This window comes from Lutzomyia longipalpis, chromosome 1, assembly GCF_024334085.1.
Source record: "Lutzomyia longipalpis isolate SR_M1_2022 chromosome 1, ASM2433408v1".
Classification (NCBI taxonomy): Eukaryota; Metazoa; Arthropoda; class Insecta; order Diptera; family Psychodidae; genus Lutzomyia; species Lutzomyia longipalpis.
The window spans coordinates 2,338,817-2,358,037 of NC_074707.1; the positions used below are offsets into that span (position 1 = coordinate 2,338,817).

Below are 19,221 nucleotides of genomic sequence, written 5' to 3' on the forward strand. Positions count from 1 at the left end.
GCATAATTTAAAGTGCTTTGAACCAAAACCATCCGGCCCCACAGAAGCTTTATTTTTCAGATCTTTTATTATAATTTTTACATGGTGACTCGTAATTTCTTTAAATTCAAACACACTATCACACTTCAGACTAGGGTCCATCGCGCACGCTTTGAAGGAGGATATAAGCTGCATGCCCACTTGAGAAAAATGTACATTTATTTTATTCAAACTCTCTTTCAACTCATTTTTGCTAGATGTTTCAAATAGAGAATTGCTCGCAACCTTTCGATTTTTTTCACCATACACAAGTTCATTAATTGTTTGCCAAGATCTTTTTATGTTGCCTTTATTCACTGAGAATTTATTCATAAAGTACGAGTTTTTGCACTCTTTTTTAGCTAGTTCGTATTTATTCAGCCAGTATTTAAATTCACTTTTTAACAGAACATTGGTTTTATCTTTAAGATATTTTTTGTACCACAAGTTTTTCCGAATTAATAATTCTTTTAGCTCTTTATTCATCCACACTTGATCCATACGTTTTTTGCCCAGAACTTTAGATTTTGTATTTTTCCCCAATATAGCACTAAACTTCTCATTGAAATCCATCACCACGGAGTCAGGATCTAGGCCACCAGGCATAATACCACCAGACAATTGTTCATTCACTGCCTTAAAGTCCGTAACGCGGATAACTTTTGTGTGCCCGGAATCCCCAATTCTCACTGAATGTCTCGCGGCAAATATCTCACCAACCATGACCACATGGTCAGAAATATCAGCATCTATATAGTTTATATTGAATTTGGCATCTAGCATATTCGTATACATATGGTCAAGGAGGGAACCAGAACCAACCCTCGTAACAGTGTGAGGATTACATATAGTGAAATTCATCGATGCCATATAGCTCATAAGATCCTCAGCACATAACTTTACAGTCGGCACAACAGAATTAAGATCAATATTAAAATCTCCAATTACAATAGTGTCCCTTCTCACAGATTTTTGAAGTGCTGTCGCGAGTATCTCATTGAACAATTTAATCTCATCAATCAAATATCCTGGGGGTCTGTATAAAGCCAAAATGTTAATCTTATCACTTGATGTACTCAATTCCAGCAAAATTACACTATTTTTCTCGTCAGAGAATTTAAATTTAACAGAATAGTTACATTGATTGTTTATAAATACACCACAGCCACCACCTGAACGTGCTTTTCTTGGGGAATTTTCAAATTTGAAATTTTTTAGATTTATGTAGGGCTCTTCTTCCATCTTTACCCATGTCTCAGACACCACCACAAATGCAATATCACTGTTTAATGCTGAAATAATTAGTTGAAGCTCATCCAATTTATTTTTAACACTTCTTGCATTTATATATACAAATTTAATGGAGCTTTTGCCAAGCTTTATCTCGTTCAAGTGAACATCATTTCGGAGGCGAGGGGCGTGGAGGAGAGAAAGGTTGACACAGTCACTGTTCAAATTGTTCAAGATCATCTGGATGTTTCACTACCACAATCTCCTCATTTGTCTCTCTCCTCACGAAAACCCTGCCTCCCCTCGTCCACACGAATTTTATTAGCCCACCTCTTTTCAAATCGCGTGCTTTTTTGGCCAGATACTGAAAATATCCCGTGAGATGACAATTGATGTACACTGGTTTTTGATCACTGCCCTCATGGACATCCGACGCATAGAGGGGGATTTTATTCTTTCTGGCTTCACGATATTTTGTGTCTATTGCCTCACACAATTTTGGCGCCGAGGAGATAAAGAGATTTTGTTCCACCACTGATTTATTGGCAATACTCATCACTTTTAATTGTACTTTAGCACAATCCTCATACTCCCCAGGTTTAATATCAAGTTTTTTGCACAAATTTGAGAGCACTTTGAATCCGGATATTTTCCAAAGATTGAAATATTTTCATTTATAATAAACATTAGGCCTTATTCAGCGACCAAAAAAACCTTGAAATTCACTTAAAATCTTGAAATTGCAGTACAGAATTCAAAGATTTCAAAAGTTTCTTGGTCGCTGAATAAGGACCATTATTTATTAAAAACCAAAGAATTTGTTTTCGACTGAAAATTAGAATTCTTTAAGCTTGAATTTAATACTTTTTGGGCTAAAATTAGGCATTTTTTATTCTTGAATTCAGTATTATTCAGGCTTGAATTTACTACTTTTCAAATTTGTTGTCTTCAATCTCTGTAATCTGAGCTTCATTAAAGACTAAAAAGTGAAAAACTTTTCAGGCTTCAATTTAGTAGTTTTATAGAATTTAATACACTTTGGTCTTGAATTTCATACATTTTGAACTAGAATTTAGTATTTTTTAGACTTCTTGTCCCTAATCTGAGCTTCTTTAAGACAGAGGAATGTTTATCTCGTGAATATTTTGATAATTTAGGGAATCAACCGAATATTTTCGAAGATTTTCATTCAGAATGAAAATTAATTTAAAATCTTTTAAATTCATGACTGATAATATTTTATTCTGGAATTTCTAACGTTAAAAGCTTATTCCAGAATTTCTAACGATGAACTACCTCAAGATTCCCATTCATCAACGTAGAAAATTTATTCCTGGATTTCTAACGTGGAACGTTCTATTTTCAAATTTCTAACGGTCCACTGTTCCTCTAATTCTTAACGTTTGAAATTTAACTTTTAGAATTTTTAACGTATAAAATGCTTTTTTTTAATGTTTTTCATTGCATTTTTTTTAAATTTTAAACTTTAAAAATTGCATTGAGAAATTTTTTAATCAATTTCTATTTAGAATTTTTAACAATTAATATTTAATTTTATATTTTAAGTAAAACGTTTAAAATTTTTTTTAAGAACTGAAATAAATATCTTACCTTTCTCTTTCTCTCTCAATCTCCCTCTCGCGTTCTCGTTCTCGTTCCCGTTCTAATTCATACCTCTCACGCTCCTTGTCTCTATACTCGAACCTTAAATCAAAATCACGTCCACGATCTCTCAGTCGATCGCGTTCGCGACTAGCGTAGTAAAAATCTCGCTGATCGCGGAGAAAATCCCTAGAATGTGGCAGCGAATGAACACTATGAGGTGTCGAGTGGTGAGTCTGTTGAAAATTGTGAAAATACTTCTAAATAAGAGAGAAAGGCGCATCAGTGCAAACATCCATGTTGTGAATAACTGGCGATTATCCATTTTTTTTCTGGTGGAACTTACATGTGTAGGGCTAGCATTTAGTTTAGGGAAATTTATATTAGTTGGCTTTAGTTGCAAAGTCGATGGTTTACACGGTGTAGGAGGTAACCGACGACGTCCAGGCACCAAAACGGGGTAACTAAGTTGAACATGGTGTGTTCCTCCTGAAAGAATCCAAACAATTTCCTCAATATAATTCTTTAATTTCTTATTTACAAAAAAAAAATCAAATAAAATAAAATAAAGAGCTAGATAATGGACACTTTGTAGCTCTCTAAGGAACTCAATCATGCCGTGCAGAACAACCTTCAACGACAATGTGATGTGATCATGCTGGTTATGTGTTTACGAGAGTATGTGCCGGAGAGGGTGATTTGTGTGTGATGTTTAGCATTCTCTATGTTTCTTTCTTTTCTTTTTTTTTTTGACTATTAAAAATGTCACTAAAACACATTCTTCAGACATAACCACTCGAGCTCTATATGTAAAATGTCATCCCTTTTTGCTCTAAGAACAAGCGAGAACTTTCACTAAAGTCACACTAAAGTACCATTTATAATTTAATTAAAAAATAATAATGAAGAATCCTAAATGAATGATCTCTGAACCGTGCCTAACTTGCTAAATGTAGCATTCTGTTTGAAAAAAAACTAAAGAACAAAATGATATCTGTAGTAGCAGAGTATTATGAATATTAAATCTAATAGAACAGGAAGACAAGTAAAAGAAATGAAAAAATAATGAAGTTTTAAGTGTTGTTGTGTTGCATTTTGTATATTTATTTCATCATTCTCAATCCTTTGGAGAATATAAGTATGTATATATAGAATGCATATAATGTTTCAAAGTATATGTTATAGTGTTTGTCGTCTGTTTCTTTTTTGTAGAGTAGAGTAAAGTATAGAGAAGAGTAAAAAAGAAGAAAGATAGAGAGAAAATAATAAATTGCTGTTTAAAATTTGTACCCATTTCATCGTCCAAAAGTCTATATCGGTCACGCATCTCCTTCAGTCGAGCGGGACTCGGTGAACGTGACCTCTGACATAGACTTGTTGTCCCATACGTGGGATACTGAAGATGGTTGCGGCGACTCCGGTGATGGGCAGCATCCCCGCGGGGACCGTATCGGGCTGGCGACGGAGATCGAGCGGGACTCGTCGACGCTGACCATGAACCTACATTTTCAATAGGAAATTTGGTCTCGTTTTTTTTTTCTTTTTTCTTTGTTTCTTTTGCATTTTACAAAACTCTCTGTCGTTGGAACAGATATTAATTTTTAATTAAAAAAAAAAAGAAATTTCGCACCGATCCCAACTATATAGTTACGAGAAATAGAACCCAATATACTTTCTAATGCAGGATCAACTTCTCTCTAAATTACGCCACAACCGAACTTTCGAATAGGTCAATTTTAATGCTTCTTTTTTCACTAATAAGCATTCCAGAGGCTTTTATGCGCTTTCAAAGTAGGTTATATATAGTAATAAGCTGAAACTTGATTTCCATAAAGATTATATATATTTATTTATAGCATTTGGGATGCTATGCAGATAGGAGAGAGAAATTCAAATACGAAATATAAATTTTTTTTTCAATTGGATAGATGGACACACAACTTCGGAATTATGATTTTTGGAACAACAAATAACCAGCTAAACATAACATTGGACTCATGTGACTCTATAAACATGAAATGGGCACGTACAATTTTGATTTGTTTTTTTTTTCATTATCACAAAACAAGAAAACACATCAATTAGTTGCCAATGATAAAACATATACAATGTGGTACACTGGGTTTGGAAATGTTCAATATATATATCAAAAGTGTGATGTGATCTGGTGGGAGCAACACACAAAAAAGGACGCATATTTACTAATAATAAAGATGTAATATAATAAGAAAAAAAAGAAAATTAAGAGAATGATAGGATATGGCGTACATCAATATCAAAATTTAAAGGAAAATTCCAAAAACAAACAAAAGAAAATAACGAAGGAAAATGTGAAAGAGATTTAAATGATTAAGTGATGAAGGATTCACTTGAAATTAAATTTTAAAAAATACGTACTATAAGTGAGACAATTTATTTATTGTAAAAGGAAACAAATATTTTGCTGTAATTTTCATTTTTAATTTAATAAAAAAATACTCTTCTTAAAAAAAAGTATTAATAGGCAAGAAAAATATTTATTTCCTTTCACATTAAAACAAAATTATTAAAAAAGAATCTTAACAAAAAAAATCTGTCCAAGTCACATTATTCAGATTCATCCATTTATACAAAAGTTAAGTTTAATTGAAATGTTTCTTTGTCGTTGTTTCTTTTTTTTTGAACTTATATATAATAAAATTCACGGTATATATATACAAAAAGAGTGTTGAAACAAAAAGAAACATTAATAGGAAATGAGTAATTTTCTTACCTCGAGTAAATCGAGATCCATGGCCATAAGGCCTCCGACTTCGTTCACCCTTAACGATCTCCACGACATTGGACACTGTATCTGAGAATCCAATGTCATGGTGAAGATGATGACCTCTTCTTCTTGGACTAGGAGTCCGTATCAACGGCGATCCCCCACTGAAAAAACATATAAAGTAAAGTTTAAGAATTTAGTATTTCTGGACATTTTTAGAAATTAAAAAAAAAGTTGCCGAAAAATTAATTCAAAAAAACAATTAAATAAGTTTTATTGAAAGATTCTGATTTAGGGGTAAACTCTGATCAAGACTAATCTTTTGTTTTCTTTTCCTACAATTGGTCAGTTTATAAGAATTTAACAAGTTTTCTCTTTTCAAAATTGGGTTTTTGAAGGAAAATTAACTTTCCATGGCTCTTTAAAGATATTCCTGACTGTTTTCTGGAATTATGACAATTAGAACTATTTAAAAAACAAACATCAACTGTCAACTTCTTGTGATAACTTTTAAGTTTTTAGATAAGAAAAGAAAAGATTTTTATCAGAATAGACCCAAAGATTAAATTATCATTTTGTTATACTTATTTATCTGCAGACAACTCACCGTAAACTGGGTGATCTCCTGTGGCCGTTGTACGGATGTCCAGGATGAAGATGACCATCTCCCGTTAAGGATTCTAACGAGGGTTGCCGTGACGCGACGTCCTGCAGCTCGAGCGCCTACACGTCGTGTGAAAAGACAAAAGGAACAATATTAGGCCAATGCCCATTACATGCAAATAAAGAAAAACTGAAGCTCTGGGAAAACTTGAAAAGTGTAAAGCTCAGGTCAGTGATCCAGTTGATCAGAATAGTATCGTTTTTTTATCAATTTATTCTATCAAATTCATCAATATTGTCCTATATTTATATCTAGGTGACTAATTTTTGCATCATAGACAAGTTTAGTAAATAAATTGCAAAATTGCATAACTAAAAGATTTTTAAAATTTTTTTTTAGAACCAAAAAAAATTGTGCCAAAATCCTTCTCAGAGCTTGAAAGGGATTGAATTCAATGCTCATTTGCAAAGAAATTACCCACATTCTACGTTAGGTATATAAGGAAAAAGTTTAAAAATATTTATACTTTTATATACACTGCGCATAATCTATGTATTATGCTCATAAATAAATTTGCTCAAAAGAAAAATTTATTTGTAAAGTGAATTTTATATTAAGAGATTTGTAAATTTTTAGAGAACTATGGAAAAAGCATGCAAATCCATGCAGATCAAAAGTGCATGAAGTCACTAAGTTGGTAAAAAAAAGAGAACCAACGCACTCAATAAATTGCCGATGGTGTAATAGAAAAAAAAGATTATAAATTATTATTTTTAGAGTAAAAAAATTGTGAGAATTTCATGCAAAAAATTTTATTAAAAAAAAAAATATTATGAAAAAAAACTTTGCAGATCAGAGGCGAAATCTCTAATAGACTTTTTTTTGTTATTCTTTAGAATGCAACTATCTGCTCTTTTTTCCACCATTCTGTACTCACCTAGAACATCTTTATTATTATTCAAATAATAAATTAATAATATTATATCTGTTAAAAAAAAAGTTATTTCTCTTTTTTTTCTACTCTATTTAGTTAGGATATTAAAATAAAATCTTTATTATCTCATACGGTTATCTGTAAAAATTCATTAGTTTATCTCCACTAGAAATTATTCAATTTTCATTAGTTTTCTATGTTCTATTTTATTTGAGTTTATTTATTTTTTTTGTAAAGGAAAACAAAGTAAATTTTAAAAGAAAATTCTCTAATTTAGTCTTTGGGTTGCACCATCGAAACACGGCTATAAAAATTCATCAATGATCTTTGGAGGTGAAGATCAATAAAAAAAAAATCATGATTTTTACCTTTTGTAAAAAATATACAAAAATCAATATTAAAAAAATCATATATATCACAGTAATTCTAAACACTTGAAGTGAAGAGCTACGAGTAAAAAATGTTTGCTATCACAATTATCGTCACTCTTTGTCATTTATTTCTGTGAGATCTGTTTGAGGTTTTGTTGTGATCCGTGTGTTATGTGTTCTATTTATCATTTTTCTTCTTTTCTCTTTTTTTTTGTTTGTTTGTTTTTAGTAGAGTGTGTACTTTACCGAATGCAACATCACCTTTTTGGATCTGCAAAAGAAATGGAGAAAAGGCAAGAATGTCAAGCGACGGTGTATTTGGACAAAATTTGCATTTTAAAGAAAAAATATATATGTAGATAAATGTGATCCAAATTGGCCAGCATAAGGCGTGGTGCTCTTGAGTGACTCACCTGAACGATCGCTTCCTCATGGTACTCCTGCGTGCCAGAGCGGCCAAGCTACTATTGCCCACGTGCTCGCCAGCATCCCCATTTGTCTGGGTGTGAGGGTGCAACAGGTGCGTTTGTGATGTGACACCATCGTGTACCCCATCGGCACTCAGTGATCCCGTCCGGGAGCCTCCACCCTTCTCCAGGGCCGCCATGTCCAGGAGGCAATTGAAAAACGACTGTTTCTGCACGCCATCCCGTCATTTATCGTTGTTTTTTTTTTGATTGTGTGAGAGGCATTTTAGGGTTTTTTATGGCGGTACGTTGTGTTTCGAATTTTGTATTTATATATTTTTAATAGATATTTTTTTTTTTCATATCAATCAATCGTGGTGCAATTGTTCAACAGTTCCAAAGAAACACGATTATACATTTTTTCAGGGGAATTTTGCGTTTTTTTTTTTTTTTTTGATTTGCAGAAGCGAGATATAAGAAAAAAAAATAAAGCATTTTTTTATCAAAAAAACTTCATTACAGACTTTCAAAAGAAGACTAATTTTTATTTATTATTTTTTTTTCAAAATTGTTTTGATTTAATAGAAATCATGCAAAATGTTAAGAGGAAAATACAAAAAATTTTCCATGCCAAAAGATTCTTTGTTTTTTTATCATTTTATTATTGTTTGGCAGCATAGTGGATGGATTCTAACGTGAAACACAATCTTCCTATACGAATTTTCAACGGATATGCACACTAAAAATAGTTTTAGTAAATTTGCTACTAAATTCACCGTAAATGTACTTTAATGGGAAATTTCTTTAACGTAAATCTGATGAATTTCCTTAAACTTTCGTTAAAATAAACAATTCTCTTAATTTTTTTTTTACTAAATATTTAGTGTTGAATATTTTCTTAGTAAGAAAAACTAAGTTATTTATTTTTAAAATTAATACTTAAAGCTTTAGTAAAATAAACCAAAATTTTAGTATTTTCGAAGACAAATTTCCTATAAATTGAGTAAAATAATTGATTTTCACCGTAAAAAGTACAAAATTTGTATGAATCCTTCACGATTTTTCTAAGTTATATGCTGTAAGTCAGAATAAAGTTGCGATCGAGAGAAAACAAAATGTGTCTTCGCTCTCGCTTTTTTATGGGAAAAGTATACTTTTATGCTGACTACCAACAATATAATAAGTGAATTGGAAGCCAAATAGCTTCAAAATCAAATATAAATTAAATAAACTCAAGTAAAAAATTATTTTCAGGAATTTTTTTATATGAAATTTAGTTAAAAATTACAAAAATTTTAGTGAAAATGTACTGAAAACTCAGTTACTAAAATGTTTTAAAAAAAGAAATAAAAATATAGTTTTTTTTGTAAGCTGTAGTACAATTCATTTTACTATAAATAGTTACAGCAAAATTAAAAAAAAAAAACTAAGGGATGGTCACGTTATTTTGGAAACTCGGGGACTTTCAAGAGCGATTTTCAAGCCAATTTTGAAACCAAGAATTCGAAATTTGCTTGCACTCTTGTTAAATGGCCAAATATTGATAAGAATTCAGTATTTTCAATTTAAAAAATAAATTTTTGTGCTCAAAAAAATCATTTGAAATTCTCACATTTTGGCCATTTTGTTCCTGTAGAGTTTCCAAAATAACGTGACCATCCCTTAAGACATTTACGGAATCACTGTAGTATGCATAAACCGTAAATTTTACGGGAATTATATTTAGTGTGTATATTTATATGACCGTGAGCGTGTGACAACAATGTTTTCACACAAATTTAAACAAAACAAGAGATTGTTGAAAAATCGTAGAGGAAGATCGCATTTCACATCAGAATCTACCCACAAATATTACTTAATTGAAAAATTAATCATTTGGCAAGGAAAATGGAAAATGTTCTTAAAGGAAAGCATGCAATCACAAAGAGGCAATGAATTAATGCTAAAAGAATATGATTGAAAATGCACAGAAATATATACCAAAAATACCTTATATACAAAATCTAGTAAATTTCCAATATATTAACATGAAAAATTAAACATAAAGAAATTCTTATTTACTTTTTTACACTACCAAATTCAAACTTTGATATTTCCAACACAACTTGAATTTTATTATGGTAATATACAGATTAAATATAGGACAAATTCTAGAAATTTTTCTCATCTATGTGGGATCGTCTAAATCGAATAATTTTCATTTAATCCAATTACGTTAAACAGACTTTACCACGAAGAAAATTTTCATGGTAATTAGAATTTTGTAATTTACTCTAAACATAAACACATTATTTTTGGATTATATTTTCGTACTACGATCACTAACTCTGGGGCCATTTATTACTAAAATAATATATAAATATATTTTTTTTTAGTTTTATATGTAAAATATTATATTTATTTTTCAGATAGCATGACAAAATGGTTGTTTGATAAACGTTTAAAGAAACAAAATATGGTGATTAAGGAAAATTTTCATTCACAAAGTAAAAAAAGAAATAATTCTCTAACAGAGATAGGATGCAAGAAAGTAAAGTAATATGGAACGAAATATCAGGCATCAAACCCAAAAGTATTTTAAGAAAATCATTTAAAAAGTTTAGGCACATGGATTTTGAATTTTATTTGGTGGATTCTTGACCAATTTCACGAAATATTCTTCCCGGAACCCCTCCATGTACCTAATTTCAAAACTCTCAAAATATTTATTCAAAAATTATGCATTTAGTCAAACAGCCGAAGGAAGAGCATTCTCTCAAATTGTTTAGAACTTTTATCACAAAAAAAAAAGAACAATTATAATTGTTTCTTATAGTGTCATGCTGTAAATGTGAATTGTGATTGTAGTTTTGATTGTAATAAAATTCCAATAAAAGTTTCATTTTCTTTTGTATCAAACAAAAAGAAAGGAAAAGAATGAAAAATTGTGCGAGAAAAATGCAATTTCCAACTTCTTTCCAAAAAAAAACCAAGGAATAAATTCAAGAGGAAGTAAACTTTTATCAAAAAAAAAAGGACTGAAACTACATTTAGTTCAAAGAAACTTGGCTTATAGAAATATTTTTCTTTCTCTAATTCTTTTTCTTTAGCTCAATTTTTTGGCAATAAATTTTATGTAATTTATTTTTGGAATTTTGTAAAGTGCCAAATTTCCCAGAAAAACATTTTAAAAAATTCAAAATATTAGGCTCACAAAGCCGAATAGATTAATGCAAAAATATTAAACCTAAGTACGTTACTTTTGCTAACATAAGAAATCAATTTATTTAATTGATTTTTTATGTGAAAAAAAAAAAGATTCCATCATGTCAAAACACAAGAAATTCATTTAAAAAAAAGTTTTATGAAAGTTTGGCTTACTAGACAGCTAATGTGTGTTTATATGAGATTATTTAATTTATAAAGAAATTGATATTTGAAAATATTTTTCAATGTTTTTTTTTAATCGTTAAATGAGAGAGCAAAGAAAAATACTGTAACAGGTATTAATATATGTAAATGTAATACAATATTAAATATTAGAAGATTGGAAAATTCATAATGTACCGGCTGTTTTGCCGTAGGACTAGTTTTGCTTGCATCTTTGGCCTGAAAAACAACGGCGTTTTGTAGAAATTGCTAAATTTTCGTGTTTTTTTTGTGTATTGTATAAGAAGAGTTGGGTTTGTTTTTTTTTTTCAAGATGGACGTGAAATGGAAAAAAATTTAAAAATAAAATTAATCCACCTTCTGAAACTTTAGACGTTATTTTTATTTAGTTATTTTTTTATTATTTTATCGATAAATTTAAAATTTGTGAAGATTAATTAAAACAAACTTTCCTAGTTTAATTAAAATGGGGAATGACTGAAAGTAATATTAATAAAATAGAAATCAACAGGTTAACTTCCATGATATCTCAAATGACAATAATCAAGGCAATTATTCTTTAAATTAACCACGACGAGTCCATCGATAAAATACAGGAAAATACATTAAACAGAAAACTATAACTACCTATATCCCAATTTACATCGATTTTTTCTAATATTTTCAGATTTAAAATAAATAAATAAATAATTAACGACCAATATGGAAAAATAAATAAATTTGCTAATTCCTAATTTTTCCTAAAATTTATTTCGAAAAGAAAATTTTTAATGAAAAAAATAAATAAAACACCAACATTGTGTTACCAAACACCAATTATTTGTCAAAAAATGAATATATTTAGATGAAAGAAGGGATATTTAAATGAAAACACATATTAAAAACTGAAAGATGAAAGTATAAAGTTCCTCAAGTTTAGAAGAGAAACAAAGCAAAGTATTACAATGAAATATTCTTGAGACAGTGAGCAATAGAAGAGAAAAGTAAATGATTTCTTCTGAAACATAATGAAATTCTGATCTCTCTCGCAGAAAGATCCAAATATATGGATGAATGAGTATAGGTTTGCATGCACAATTGGTCAATTTTCGACATACCGGAAGTCCTGAATCAATCTGACCGAATCGTGTATTTCTCCACGATTCCAGAATGAGGAGACCCGCGTATATTTTACCAACAGTCAATTTTCCCTGGTTCAGCGTATCATTCTGCGGTATTAGCAAATCTAGGATTTTCTTCGCTTGCAGTGGCCAAATATGTCGTATCGTCTCACGGAGTTCCTCATCTGCTTGATCCATTTCTTCGGCTAAAAGAAATCAAAGAAGAAAAACGCAAAAATTAGCTATAAAAATTATGCTCATGGGGTCTTTATCTGCCGAATATTTTGATTGTTTTGGCGAATAATCCAAAGATTGGCGAATAATCACAATAATTCCGAAGATCTAAATATTTTCATTTTAGGCTTGGATTTAGTACTTTTTCAGTTTAAAATTGCTATGTTTTTGGATAGAATTAAGTACTTCATCGGCTTGAATAAACTATTCTTTCAGCTTAAATTTACTATTTTTTTCGGCCAGAATTTAGTACATTTTTAGATTAAATTTACTGCTTTGTCGGTTAATACTTTTAGTTAGTACTTTTTCTGTTTGAATTTCCTTCTTTTTCGGTATAAATTTAATACTTTTTCAGATTAAATTTTAGTACTTCTTGAGCTTGAATTTATTTCTTTATCAATTAGAATTTAGTACTTTTTTAGGCTTTTGCTTCACAGTCTCTACCATCTAAGAACCAAATATAAAGAAATGTTTATCTGCTGAACTTCTTTTCAGGTTGAATTTAGAACTTTCAACCTTCAATTTAGTTTAATATTTAAGGTCCTTATTTATTATTTTCTAGGCTTGAATTTAGTACTATTTAGGCATCAATGAAGAACTCTTTAAAGCTTTTTGTCTTCAATCTAAACTGTTTTAATTACTAGAACCAATACAAAATTATCAGATTGATTTTAGTACTTTTCAATCTTGAATTAAGAACTTTTTCAAAGCTTTTTTTGGTTTGAATTCATTGCTTTCTAGACTGAAATTGATTATCTTTCAAAGCTTTTTCTCCTCAATTTCAACTTCTTTAGGACTAAAATTTGAATTACTTTTTTAACCTTCAATTCAGTATTTTTGAAGCTTGAATTTAGTATTTTTGAAGTTTAAAAGTACTTTGAATTGACTTTGAAAGTTTTTGCTCTTTAATCTGTGTCTTTTATGACTTAAAAAAATATGTTTATCTGCCGATTATTTTGATTCCTTTTTGCAAATCATTCGAATATTTTCTTTCACATAAATTGCGTTTAAACATAAAGACTCACCCGATCTCATTTTGATGTTTAAATTTTCCCGAATTAGTGCAAATAGCGTCGTAGTGAAATTAACTTTTCCATCCGCATCGAGTGGCATGTTCATTCGTATTAATTTTTTGTAGGCGAGGCGATTGGGACATTTGTTGCCAAATCCCAAAGGAGGATCCATGTTTTTCAGCATATCGTACATCTCCGTGTAATGTATTTTTCCTCTGTATGTGGAAAAGAGAAAATTTTCATTAATTTCAGGAGTTTCTTTTTTTTCATGAAGAAATTCAAATGGAAATTCAGCTAGAAAAGAATTATTGCTAAAAAGCGTTAAATTAAAAATTTCTTTTTGGCCTGTAATTCATTTAAAAGAAAAAAAAAAGATTTTTTAAAGACGTTATATTACGTTGCGTTCGGATCATATTCCGCCCAAATGCGAACAAATTCATCCAGATGGTGAGCACCGAGAATACTTGAGTCTCTTGTTAGGTAGTCAAAGTTGTCCATGATAACGGCCACGAACAAGTTCAACATCTAAAATAAAAAATAGGGAAAAGCATAGAATTTTTATGTTGAATCGTGTGAATTTTCCGGGAATGAAAGATGCGCGAGAGTGGCGAGAGAAAACGTACCAAGAACGAACAGAAAAAGATGAAGGACACGAAGTATGCATAAGCCAGAGATGACCCACATGTTTCGTGGGGTTCTTTACCAGCTCGCTCATCACATGGTCTTCCCTTAAGACAGGCTAACATTATGTTCGGCCACGCCTCGCCTGTGGCACATCTGTTGAAAAGAATGAACAAAGCCCTAAATTAGTTTAAAAAATTTCTTTTTTTAATTTTATTTTCTGCAACTAAAACTCAATTAAATACTTAAACTCCGGACAATGAGTTAGAATCAAGAAAAATCAATGAATTTTAGCACTTTTACCTTCTTCTAGCTCATTGTCCTTTGTTTGTATAGACATTTATATTTAAATATTCCAAATACGTGATTTCTAAGGTATTTAGGTAATTCTTTTTTTTTCTAATTATGTATAATTAACTTCCTAATTTAGGATCACTATCACATGAATAAAATCTAAGACAGTTAAATACCGTTTATGGTTCAAATGCTTCTCTGAGAAAAATTTTGCTTCATTTTTTTGTTAGTTCTGTTTTCATCATGATTTTGTTGCCAATTCTAATCTCCAACTGTTTATCCATCAAAGTCACATTTGACCTCTTTTTCATCTCATACATCTTGCACTAAATTTTATAAACATAATGTGTGGTAGACAATACAAGATTTCTAAATGTAAGAAAATATTCAAGAACTACTCTGTCAATTCTAGTAGTTATTATTCATGAGAGAAACTCAAAAGAAAAAAAAAACAAGGACAATTCTATGTAAAAGAAAAAATCTCAAAAATAATCACTAACACGACACATCACTCCTTCTCAGTACAGAAAGGATAAATCTCTAAATACATTTTGTTTTAAATTACTCAATCATGGTTTTAAATGGATTTTTTTATACACAAGATCATGTACCATTCAATTTTGTATATAAATCTATTACTTTGTATTATTTCAATTACTACCTTTCTATTGCAAAATTTTTATTAAATTTCTAGTAAACTCACTTTTTTTGGATTTTTTTTCTTATTTGTTCTACCTGCTAAGTCAAATTTTAATAAACCTTTTAATCCTGATGGTATGCTTATATGTTTTTTTTCTGTTTGGTTCTATGAAATTTTGTCGAGAATGCATGACGCACGTTGTTTAATAAGAATATGATTGTTCCTCTAATTTAAAGAAAATATATAATTTTTTTTAAAATTTCATTTATCCAAAAATTAAGATAATAAAGTAATCAACTTTAGTAATTATCTGTATCCTAGTTTTTGTAAAACTGACAAGTTTATTATATTAAAAAATTTAATAAAAACAATATTCAATCTAAAACTTTCTATGATGAAAATATTCCCAAAAAAAAAAAACAAAGAAAAAGCAAAAAGTTTAAAAAGTGTCTGTTAAAAGGGTTATAAAGATTATAATTAATCACATTTTATAAGTATAAATATTTGCAGAATATTAAGAAGAATAAGAAGTGGAAGAATAAGAAATTTCTTTAATAAGATTCCTCAAAAAAATTGTGAAGAATTTTATGAATAAACTTTTAGGAAAAAAAGAACTTAATTAACCTATTAAGAGAACAATATTTTCCCCAGTGTCAGACACATTTACCTACCTGAATAGCAACATTAATCCTTGCACGAATGAACGGAAGTTGTTGTGTCTTGTTATGGCAGTTTCCGGGTCTAGTGCAATATTTCCAAACACCTAATTGTATTACAAAGAAATTAGGAATATTTAAGAAGTTTATAAGAAACATATTTGGACCATTTTTCTTCTTTCTCATTTTTTGTTGGACACTGTTATTTGGATATAATATATAGTAAAAGTTGAAATGAAAATTTTTGGAAATATTCAAATTATTTCCTTGTTGTGAAATATTGCGGTCACAATCGTCTACTGTTGGCTTTATTCAATGCTTGAGGAGGTTTACCCTGAATTTGCATTGAGAGCAACTTCAATTCGCTACCAATTGCTCTATAAATTGTAAGAATTTATGTTTTTTTATTTATTCTAAACCGGCACTAAAAGTGTGAATTATATCATATACTATGTACTTTATATGGTTATGAAAATAAGCAGCTAAAATCTACGAATATTCCTAAATTAAATTGAATATTTTTATTCTGATTAATCTGTTTTTGAAAATTAATTCCAATCGGCATGCTATGTATATATGTATTTTTTTCAAAAAAACTGAATTTTATTTTTAGAATATTTTTGTTATTAAGTCATATCACGAAAACGATTCTTTCCTGCTATTTTATGGTTCTAAATTAAAATTCATCTTCCATCCATTCGGAATTGCATAAAATTGATATTTTATAGAATTAAATTATCTATCAATAGCACAGGAATGGTACATAATATTTTTTTTATTTGTTTTATGTACAGCATGCATTCTTTTTTTCGTTTTTGTATGGGAAACTTTCCGAATTTTTTACGAGTTTTTTTTTTTGGGATAACAATCTACAAGAAACAGGATTATTTTATATTTATTTAATCGAATTTTTCTTAATAGAAAACTCATGAAATTTTGTTGCCAATTCAACATAAATCCTTGTTTCTTTTTTGAACAATATTTTAATCCTTCGGATAGAAAAATTGTGCTTCAAATGCGGGAAACATGAATTTTTATAACAGAAATTCGACATTTGAACGGTTTGGAAATATTTCATTTCCCAGTCAAAAAAATTCAACAAAAAATTAAAAATAATTTACATAAAATATCTCTGTATTTAACTACAAATTACTCTACGCTAGAGCTAATTCATCAAATCAATCTCCAAGTTTATAACACATCACATTTCAAACTAATTTTTTTTCAGCTAAGATTGAAACGATGTCCGTTTCAATTTAAGGAGTATTCAATAGGAAGGTATATGTATATACAACAAAATAACTGACACAGCAAGTCAAATACAAATGAATAATGATGGCTCAAATTGCGCTCTTGCTCAAGTATTTCAGTTATACAAATTTTTTACTTTTTTTTTGTCAATAAATCATCGACGAATTTGGGGTTTACCGAAAAAGCAGCAGAAGAGCTCCGAAGAAGGTTTGAAAATTATTATGACGATTCAGTGCTGTATCCGGATCAAACTTCATATTTCCAAAAACCTTGATAATATTTCAATAAAAAACAATAAACAAAAATATATGATTATTCATGAAATAATGCAATAAAATTGCTTATTAAAAACTTTGCATGCCTGTTTTTGTCAAAAAAAAAATTATCAATATTAAAACTTTTATATGGCTTTTAAGCAAATATGTGGCGAAAAAGTTTCTTGTTGTTTTGGAAATTTTGAAAAAATTCTATGTTATGAAAGAGAAAATAATTTGCATAATAAATTTGTAAAATGTTTAAAAGAAATTTATGTTTATGTACCTCCTCTTAAAATGATTTAAATTTGTTTCAAAACGTTTCTTTCCTCAAATGTGACCAATTTCATTATCAAAATAAATGCAACAAGTACGATGTAACACACCCTCATTACATTTAATTCACAACACTCCTTCTTCATCTTCTTTTTTTTGGGGGGAGTAATTATCGCAAATTATTACCTGCATTCCGATAATGGCATAAATAAAGAATAGCATCGCGATGAGTAAGCAAACGTACGGCAATGCCTTGAAGGACTGTACGAATGTCCACAGAAGTATTCGTATCGTGTACCCTTGTCTCAAAAGTTTTATCAATCGTGCAGCACGGAATAGTCTTAAAAATCCAACATTAAATGAACTTGTCTGCAAGAAAAGGGGGAAGAAAATTGGGGGATATTTTGAGTAAATAACCCTCACACACAGAATTGGGTCAACTAAATAGAACCTTTGGGAGGTTCTATACTTACTCCTAACTCCAAAACCAGGGCATCAATTATACTGCCGATCACAGTTATAAAGTCGAAAATATTCCATGGATCTTTGAAAAAATTCTGCAAAGTGAAATTTTTTTGATGTTAAAAGATTTTTTTGAGAGGAAAGAAAATCTTGAGAATAATTTTTCACTAACCTTTACACCAAATCCAATAATTTTAAGAACAGTCTCAACACTAAACATTCCCGTGAAACCCATGTTTAGATACTTTAATGACTTTTCGTACATTTTACTTTGTTGATGGTACTACAATGTTACAAAGAAAGGATTTATCATTAAAAATCAGATGAAGAAAAATGTTATTTCAAGGATCAAGGACACAATATAAAGGTCTCTTGGGAAAATTGTTAGAATTTACACATTTTTTTACTTTTAACTTGATTTTCCGATGTTGGTTACATTTGTAGCCTAATTATTATAGTGTAAAAAAATCACTTTTCGCCATTTTAGGTTCGACTCCATCTTGTGATTTTTCGACTTTTCTACAGAACTGCCCTAAAACACAAAGGTAGGTTTTTCTCAGAATCTACTTCATGGATTTTGATGGGGTAAATAGCAAATGAAAGAAGAAGCATCAACGAACAATGTACCAGAACAGATTTTGGAATTTCGACTTTGAAACTGCGAAAAGTAGAAAAATATTCTTGTGCACTTTTCATAGCTTCTGGATGGAAATTCAAAAATTCGTTCCGGTACATTTTCCGGTTTGGGGTAGTAAGTCATTCTGATTACTGATTAAAGATTAATTGATTTTTTGATTTCTTTTTCCTTTGTTGTTTTATTTTTCTCTCTTCACTGTATAAGAACAATTACCAACCCTTTAACTTTTTGATCTGTGCAACTCTTGGGTTTTATTTCGAATTATTTTTTATTTTTTTTTTCTTTCTTTTTTGTAATTGATTTCTGTTCTTTTGAGTTGCTTTTCGATTTTTTGTTAATTTTTTATGATTTTTCTTTTTTACTATATCATCTTGTGTCGGGGGAGACCCTCGTCTGTGCGGTTTCACAATGGCACTGTTTGTGATGCCCTCTGCTTGCACCTCCATTCTCGAATGTGTATTAATGATCGTAGGGATTTACTTATATCTTTTTGATTTTTGAT

General features: G+C 29.7%; 1 protein-coding gene across 2 annotated transcripts in view; it reads right to left on the reverse strand.

Annotated features, from left to right (window-relative positions):
- LOC129786399 (voltage-dependent calcium channel type A subunit alpha-1) overlaps window positions 1–19,221 on the reverse strand; it is an 82,171-nt gene that overhangs the window by 7,510 nt on the left and 55,440 nt on the right. Inside the window, exons 22-37 of one of the 2 annotated variants that reach the window (XM_055821383.1) lie at window positions 18,255–18,365; window positions 18,094–18,177; window positions 17,807–17,989; window positions 15,855–15,946; window positions 14,252–14,405; window positions 14,026–14,153; window positions 13,641–13,843; window positions 12,379–12,587; window positions 11,459–11,500; window positions 7,919–8,142; window positions 7,752–7,776; window positions 6,204–6,319; window positions 5,603–5,760; window positions 4,141–4,350; window positions 3,197–3,339; window positions 2,860–3,110 (exon numbers count right to left, since the gene is read on the reverse strand). In XM_055821383.1, coding sequence (XP_055677358.1) covers window positions 2,860–3,110; window positions 3,197–3,339; window positions 4,141–4,350; window positions 5,603–5,760; window positions 6,204–6,319; window positions 7,752–7,776; window positions 7,919–8,142; window positions 11,459–11,500; window positions 12,379–12,587; window positions 13,641–13,843; window positions 14,026–14,153; window positions 14,252–14,405; window positions 15,855–15,946; window positions 17,807–17,989; window positions 18,094–18,177; window positions 18,255–18,365 — 2,333 coding nt within the window. Of the gene's footprint in view, window positions 1–2,859; window positions 3,111–3,196; window positions 3,340–4,140; window positions 4,351–5,602; window positions 5,761–6,203; window positions 6,320–7,751; window positions 7,777–7,918; window positions 8,143–11,458; window positions 11,531–12,378; window positions 12,588–13,640; window positions 13,844–14,025; window positions 14,154–14,251; window positions 14,406–15,854; window positions 15,947–17,806; window positions 17,990–18,093; window positions 18,178–18,254; window positions 18,366–19,221 lie in introns of both variants that reach the window. The other variant, XM_055821384.1, reaches the window with a different exon arrangement.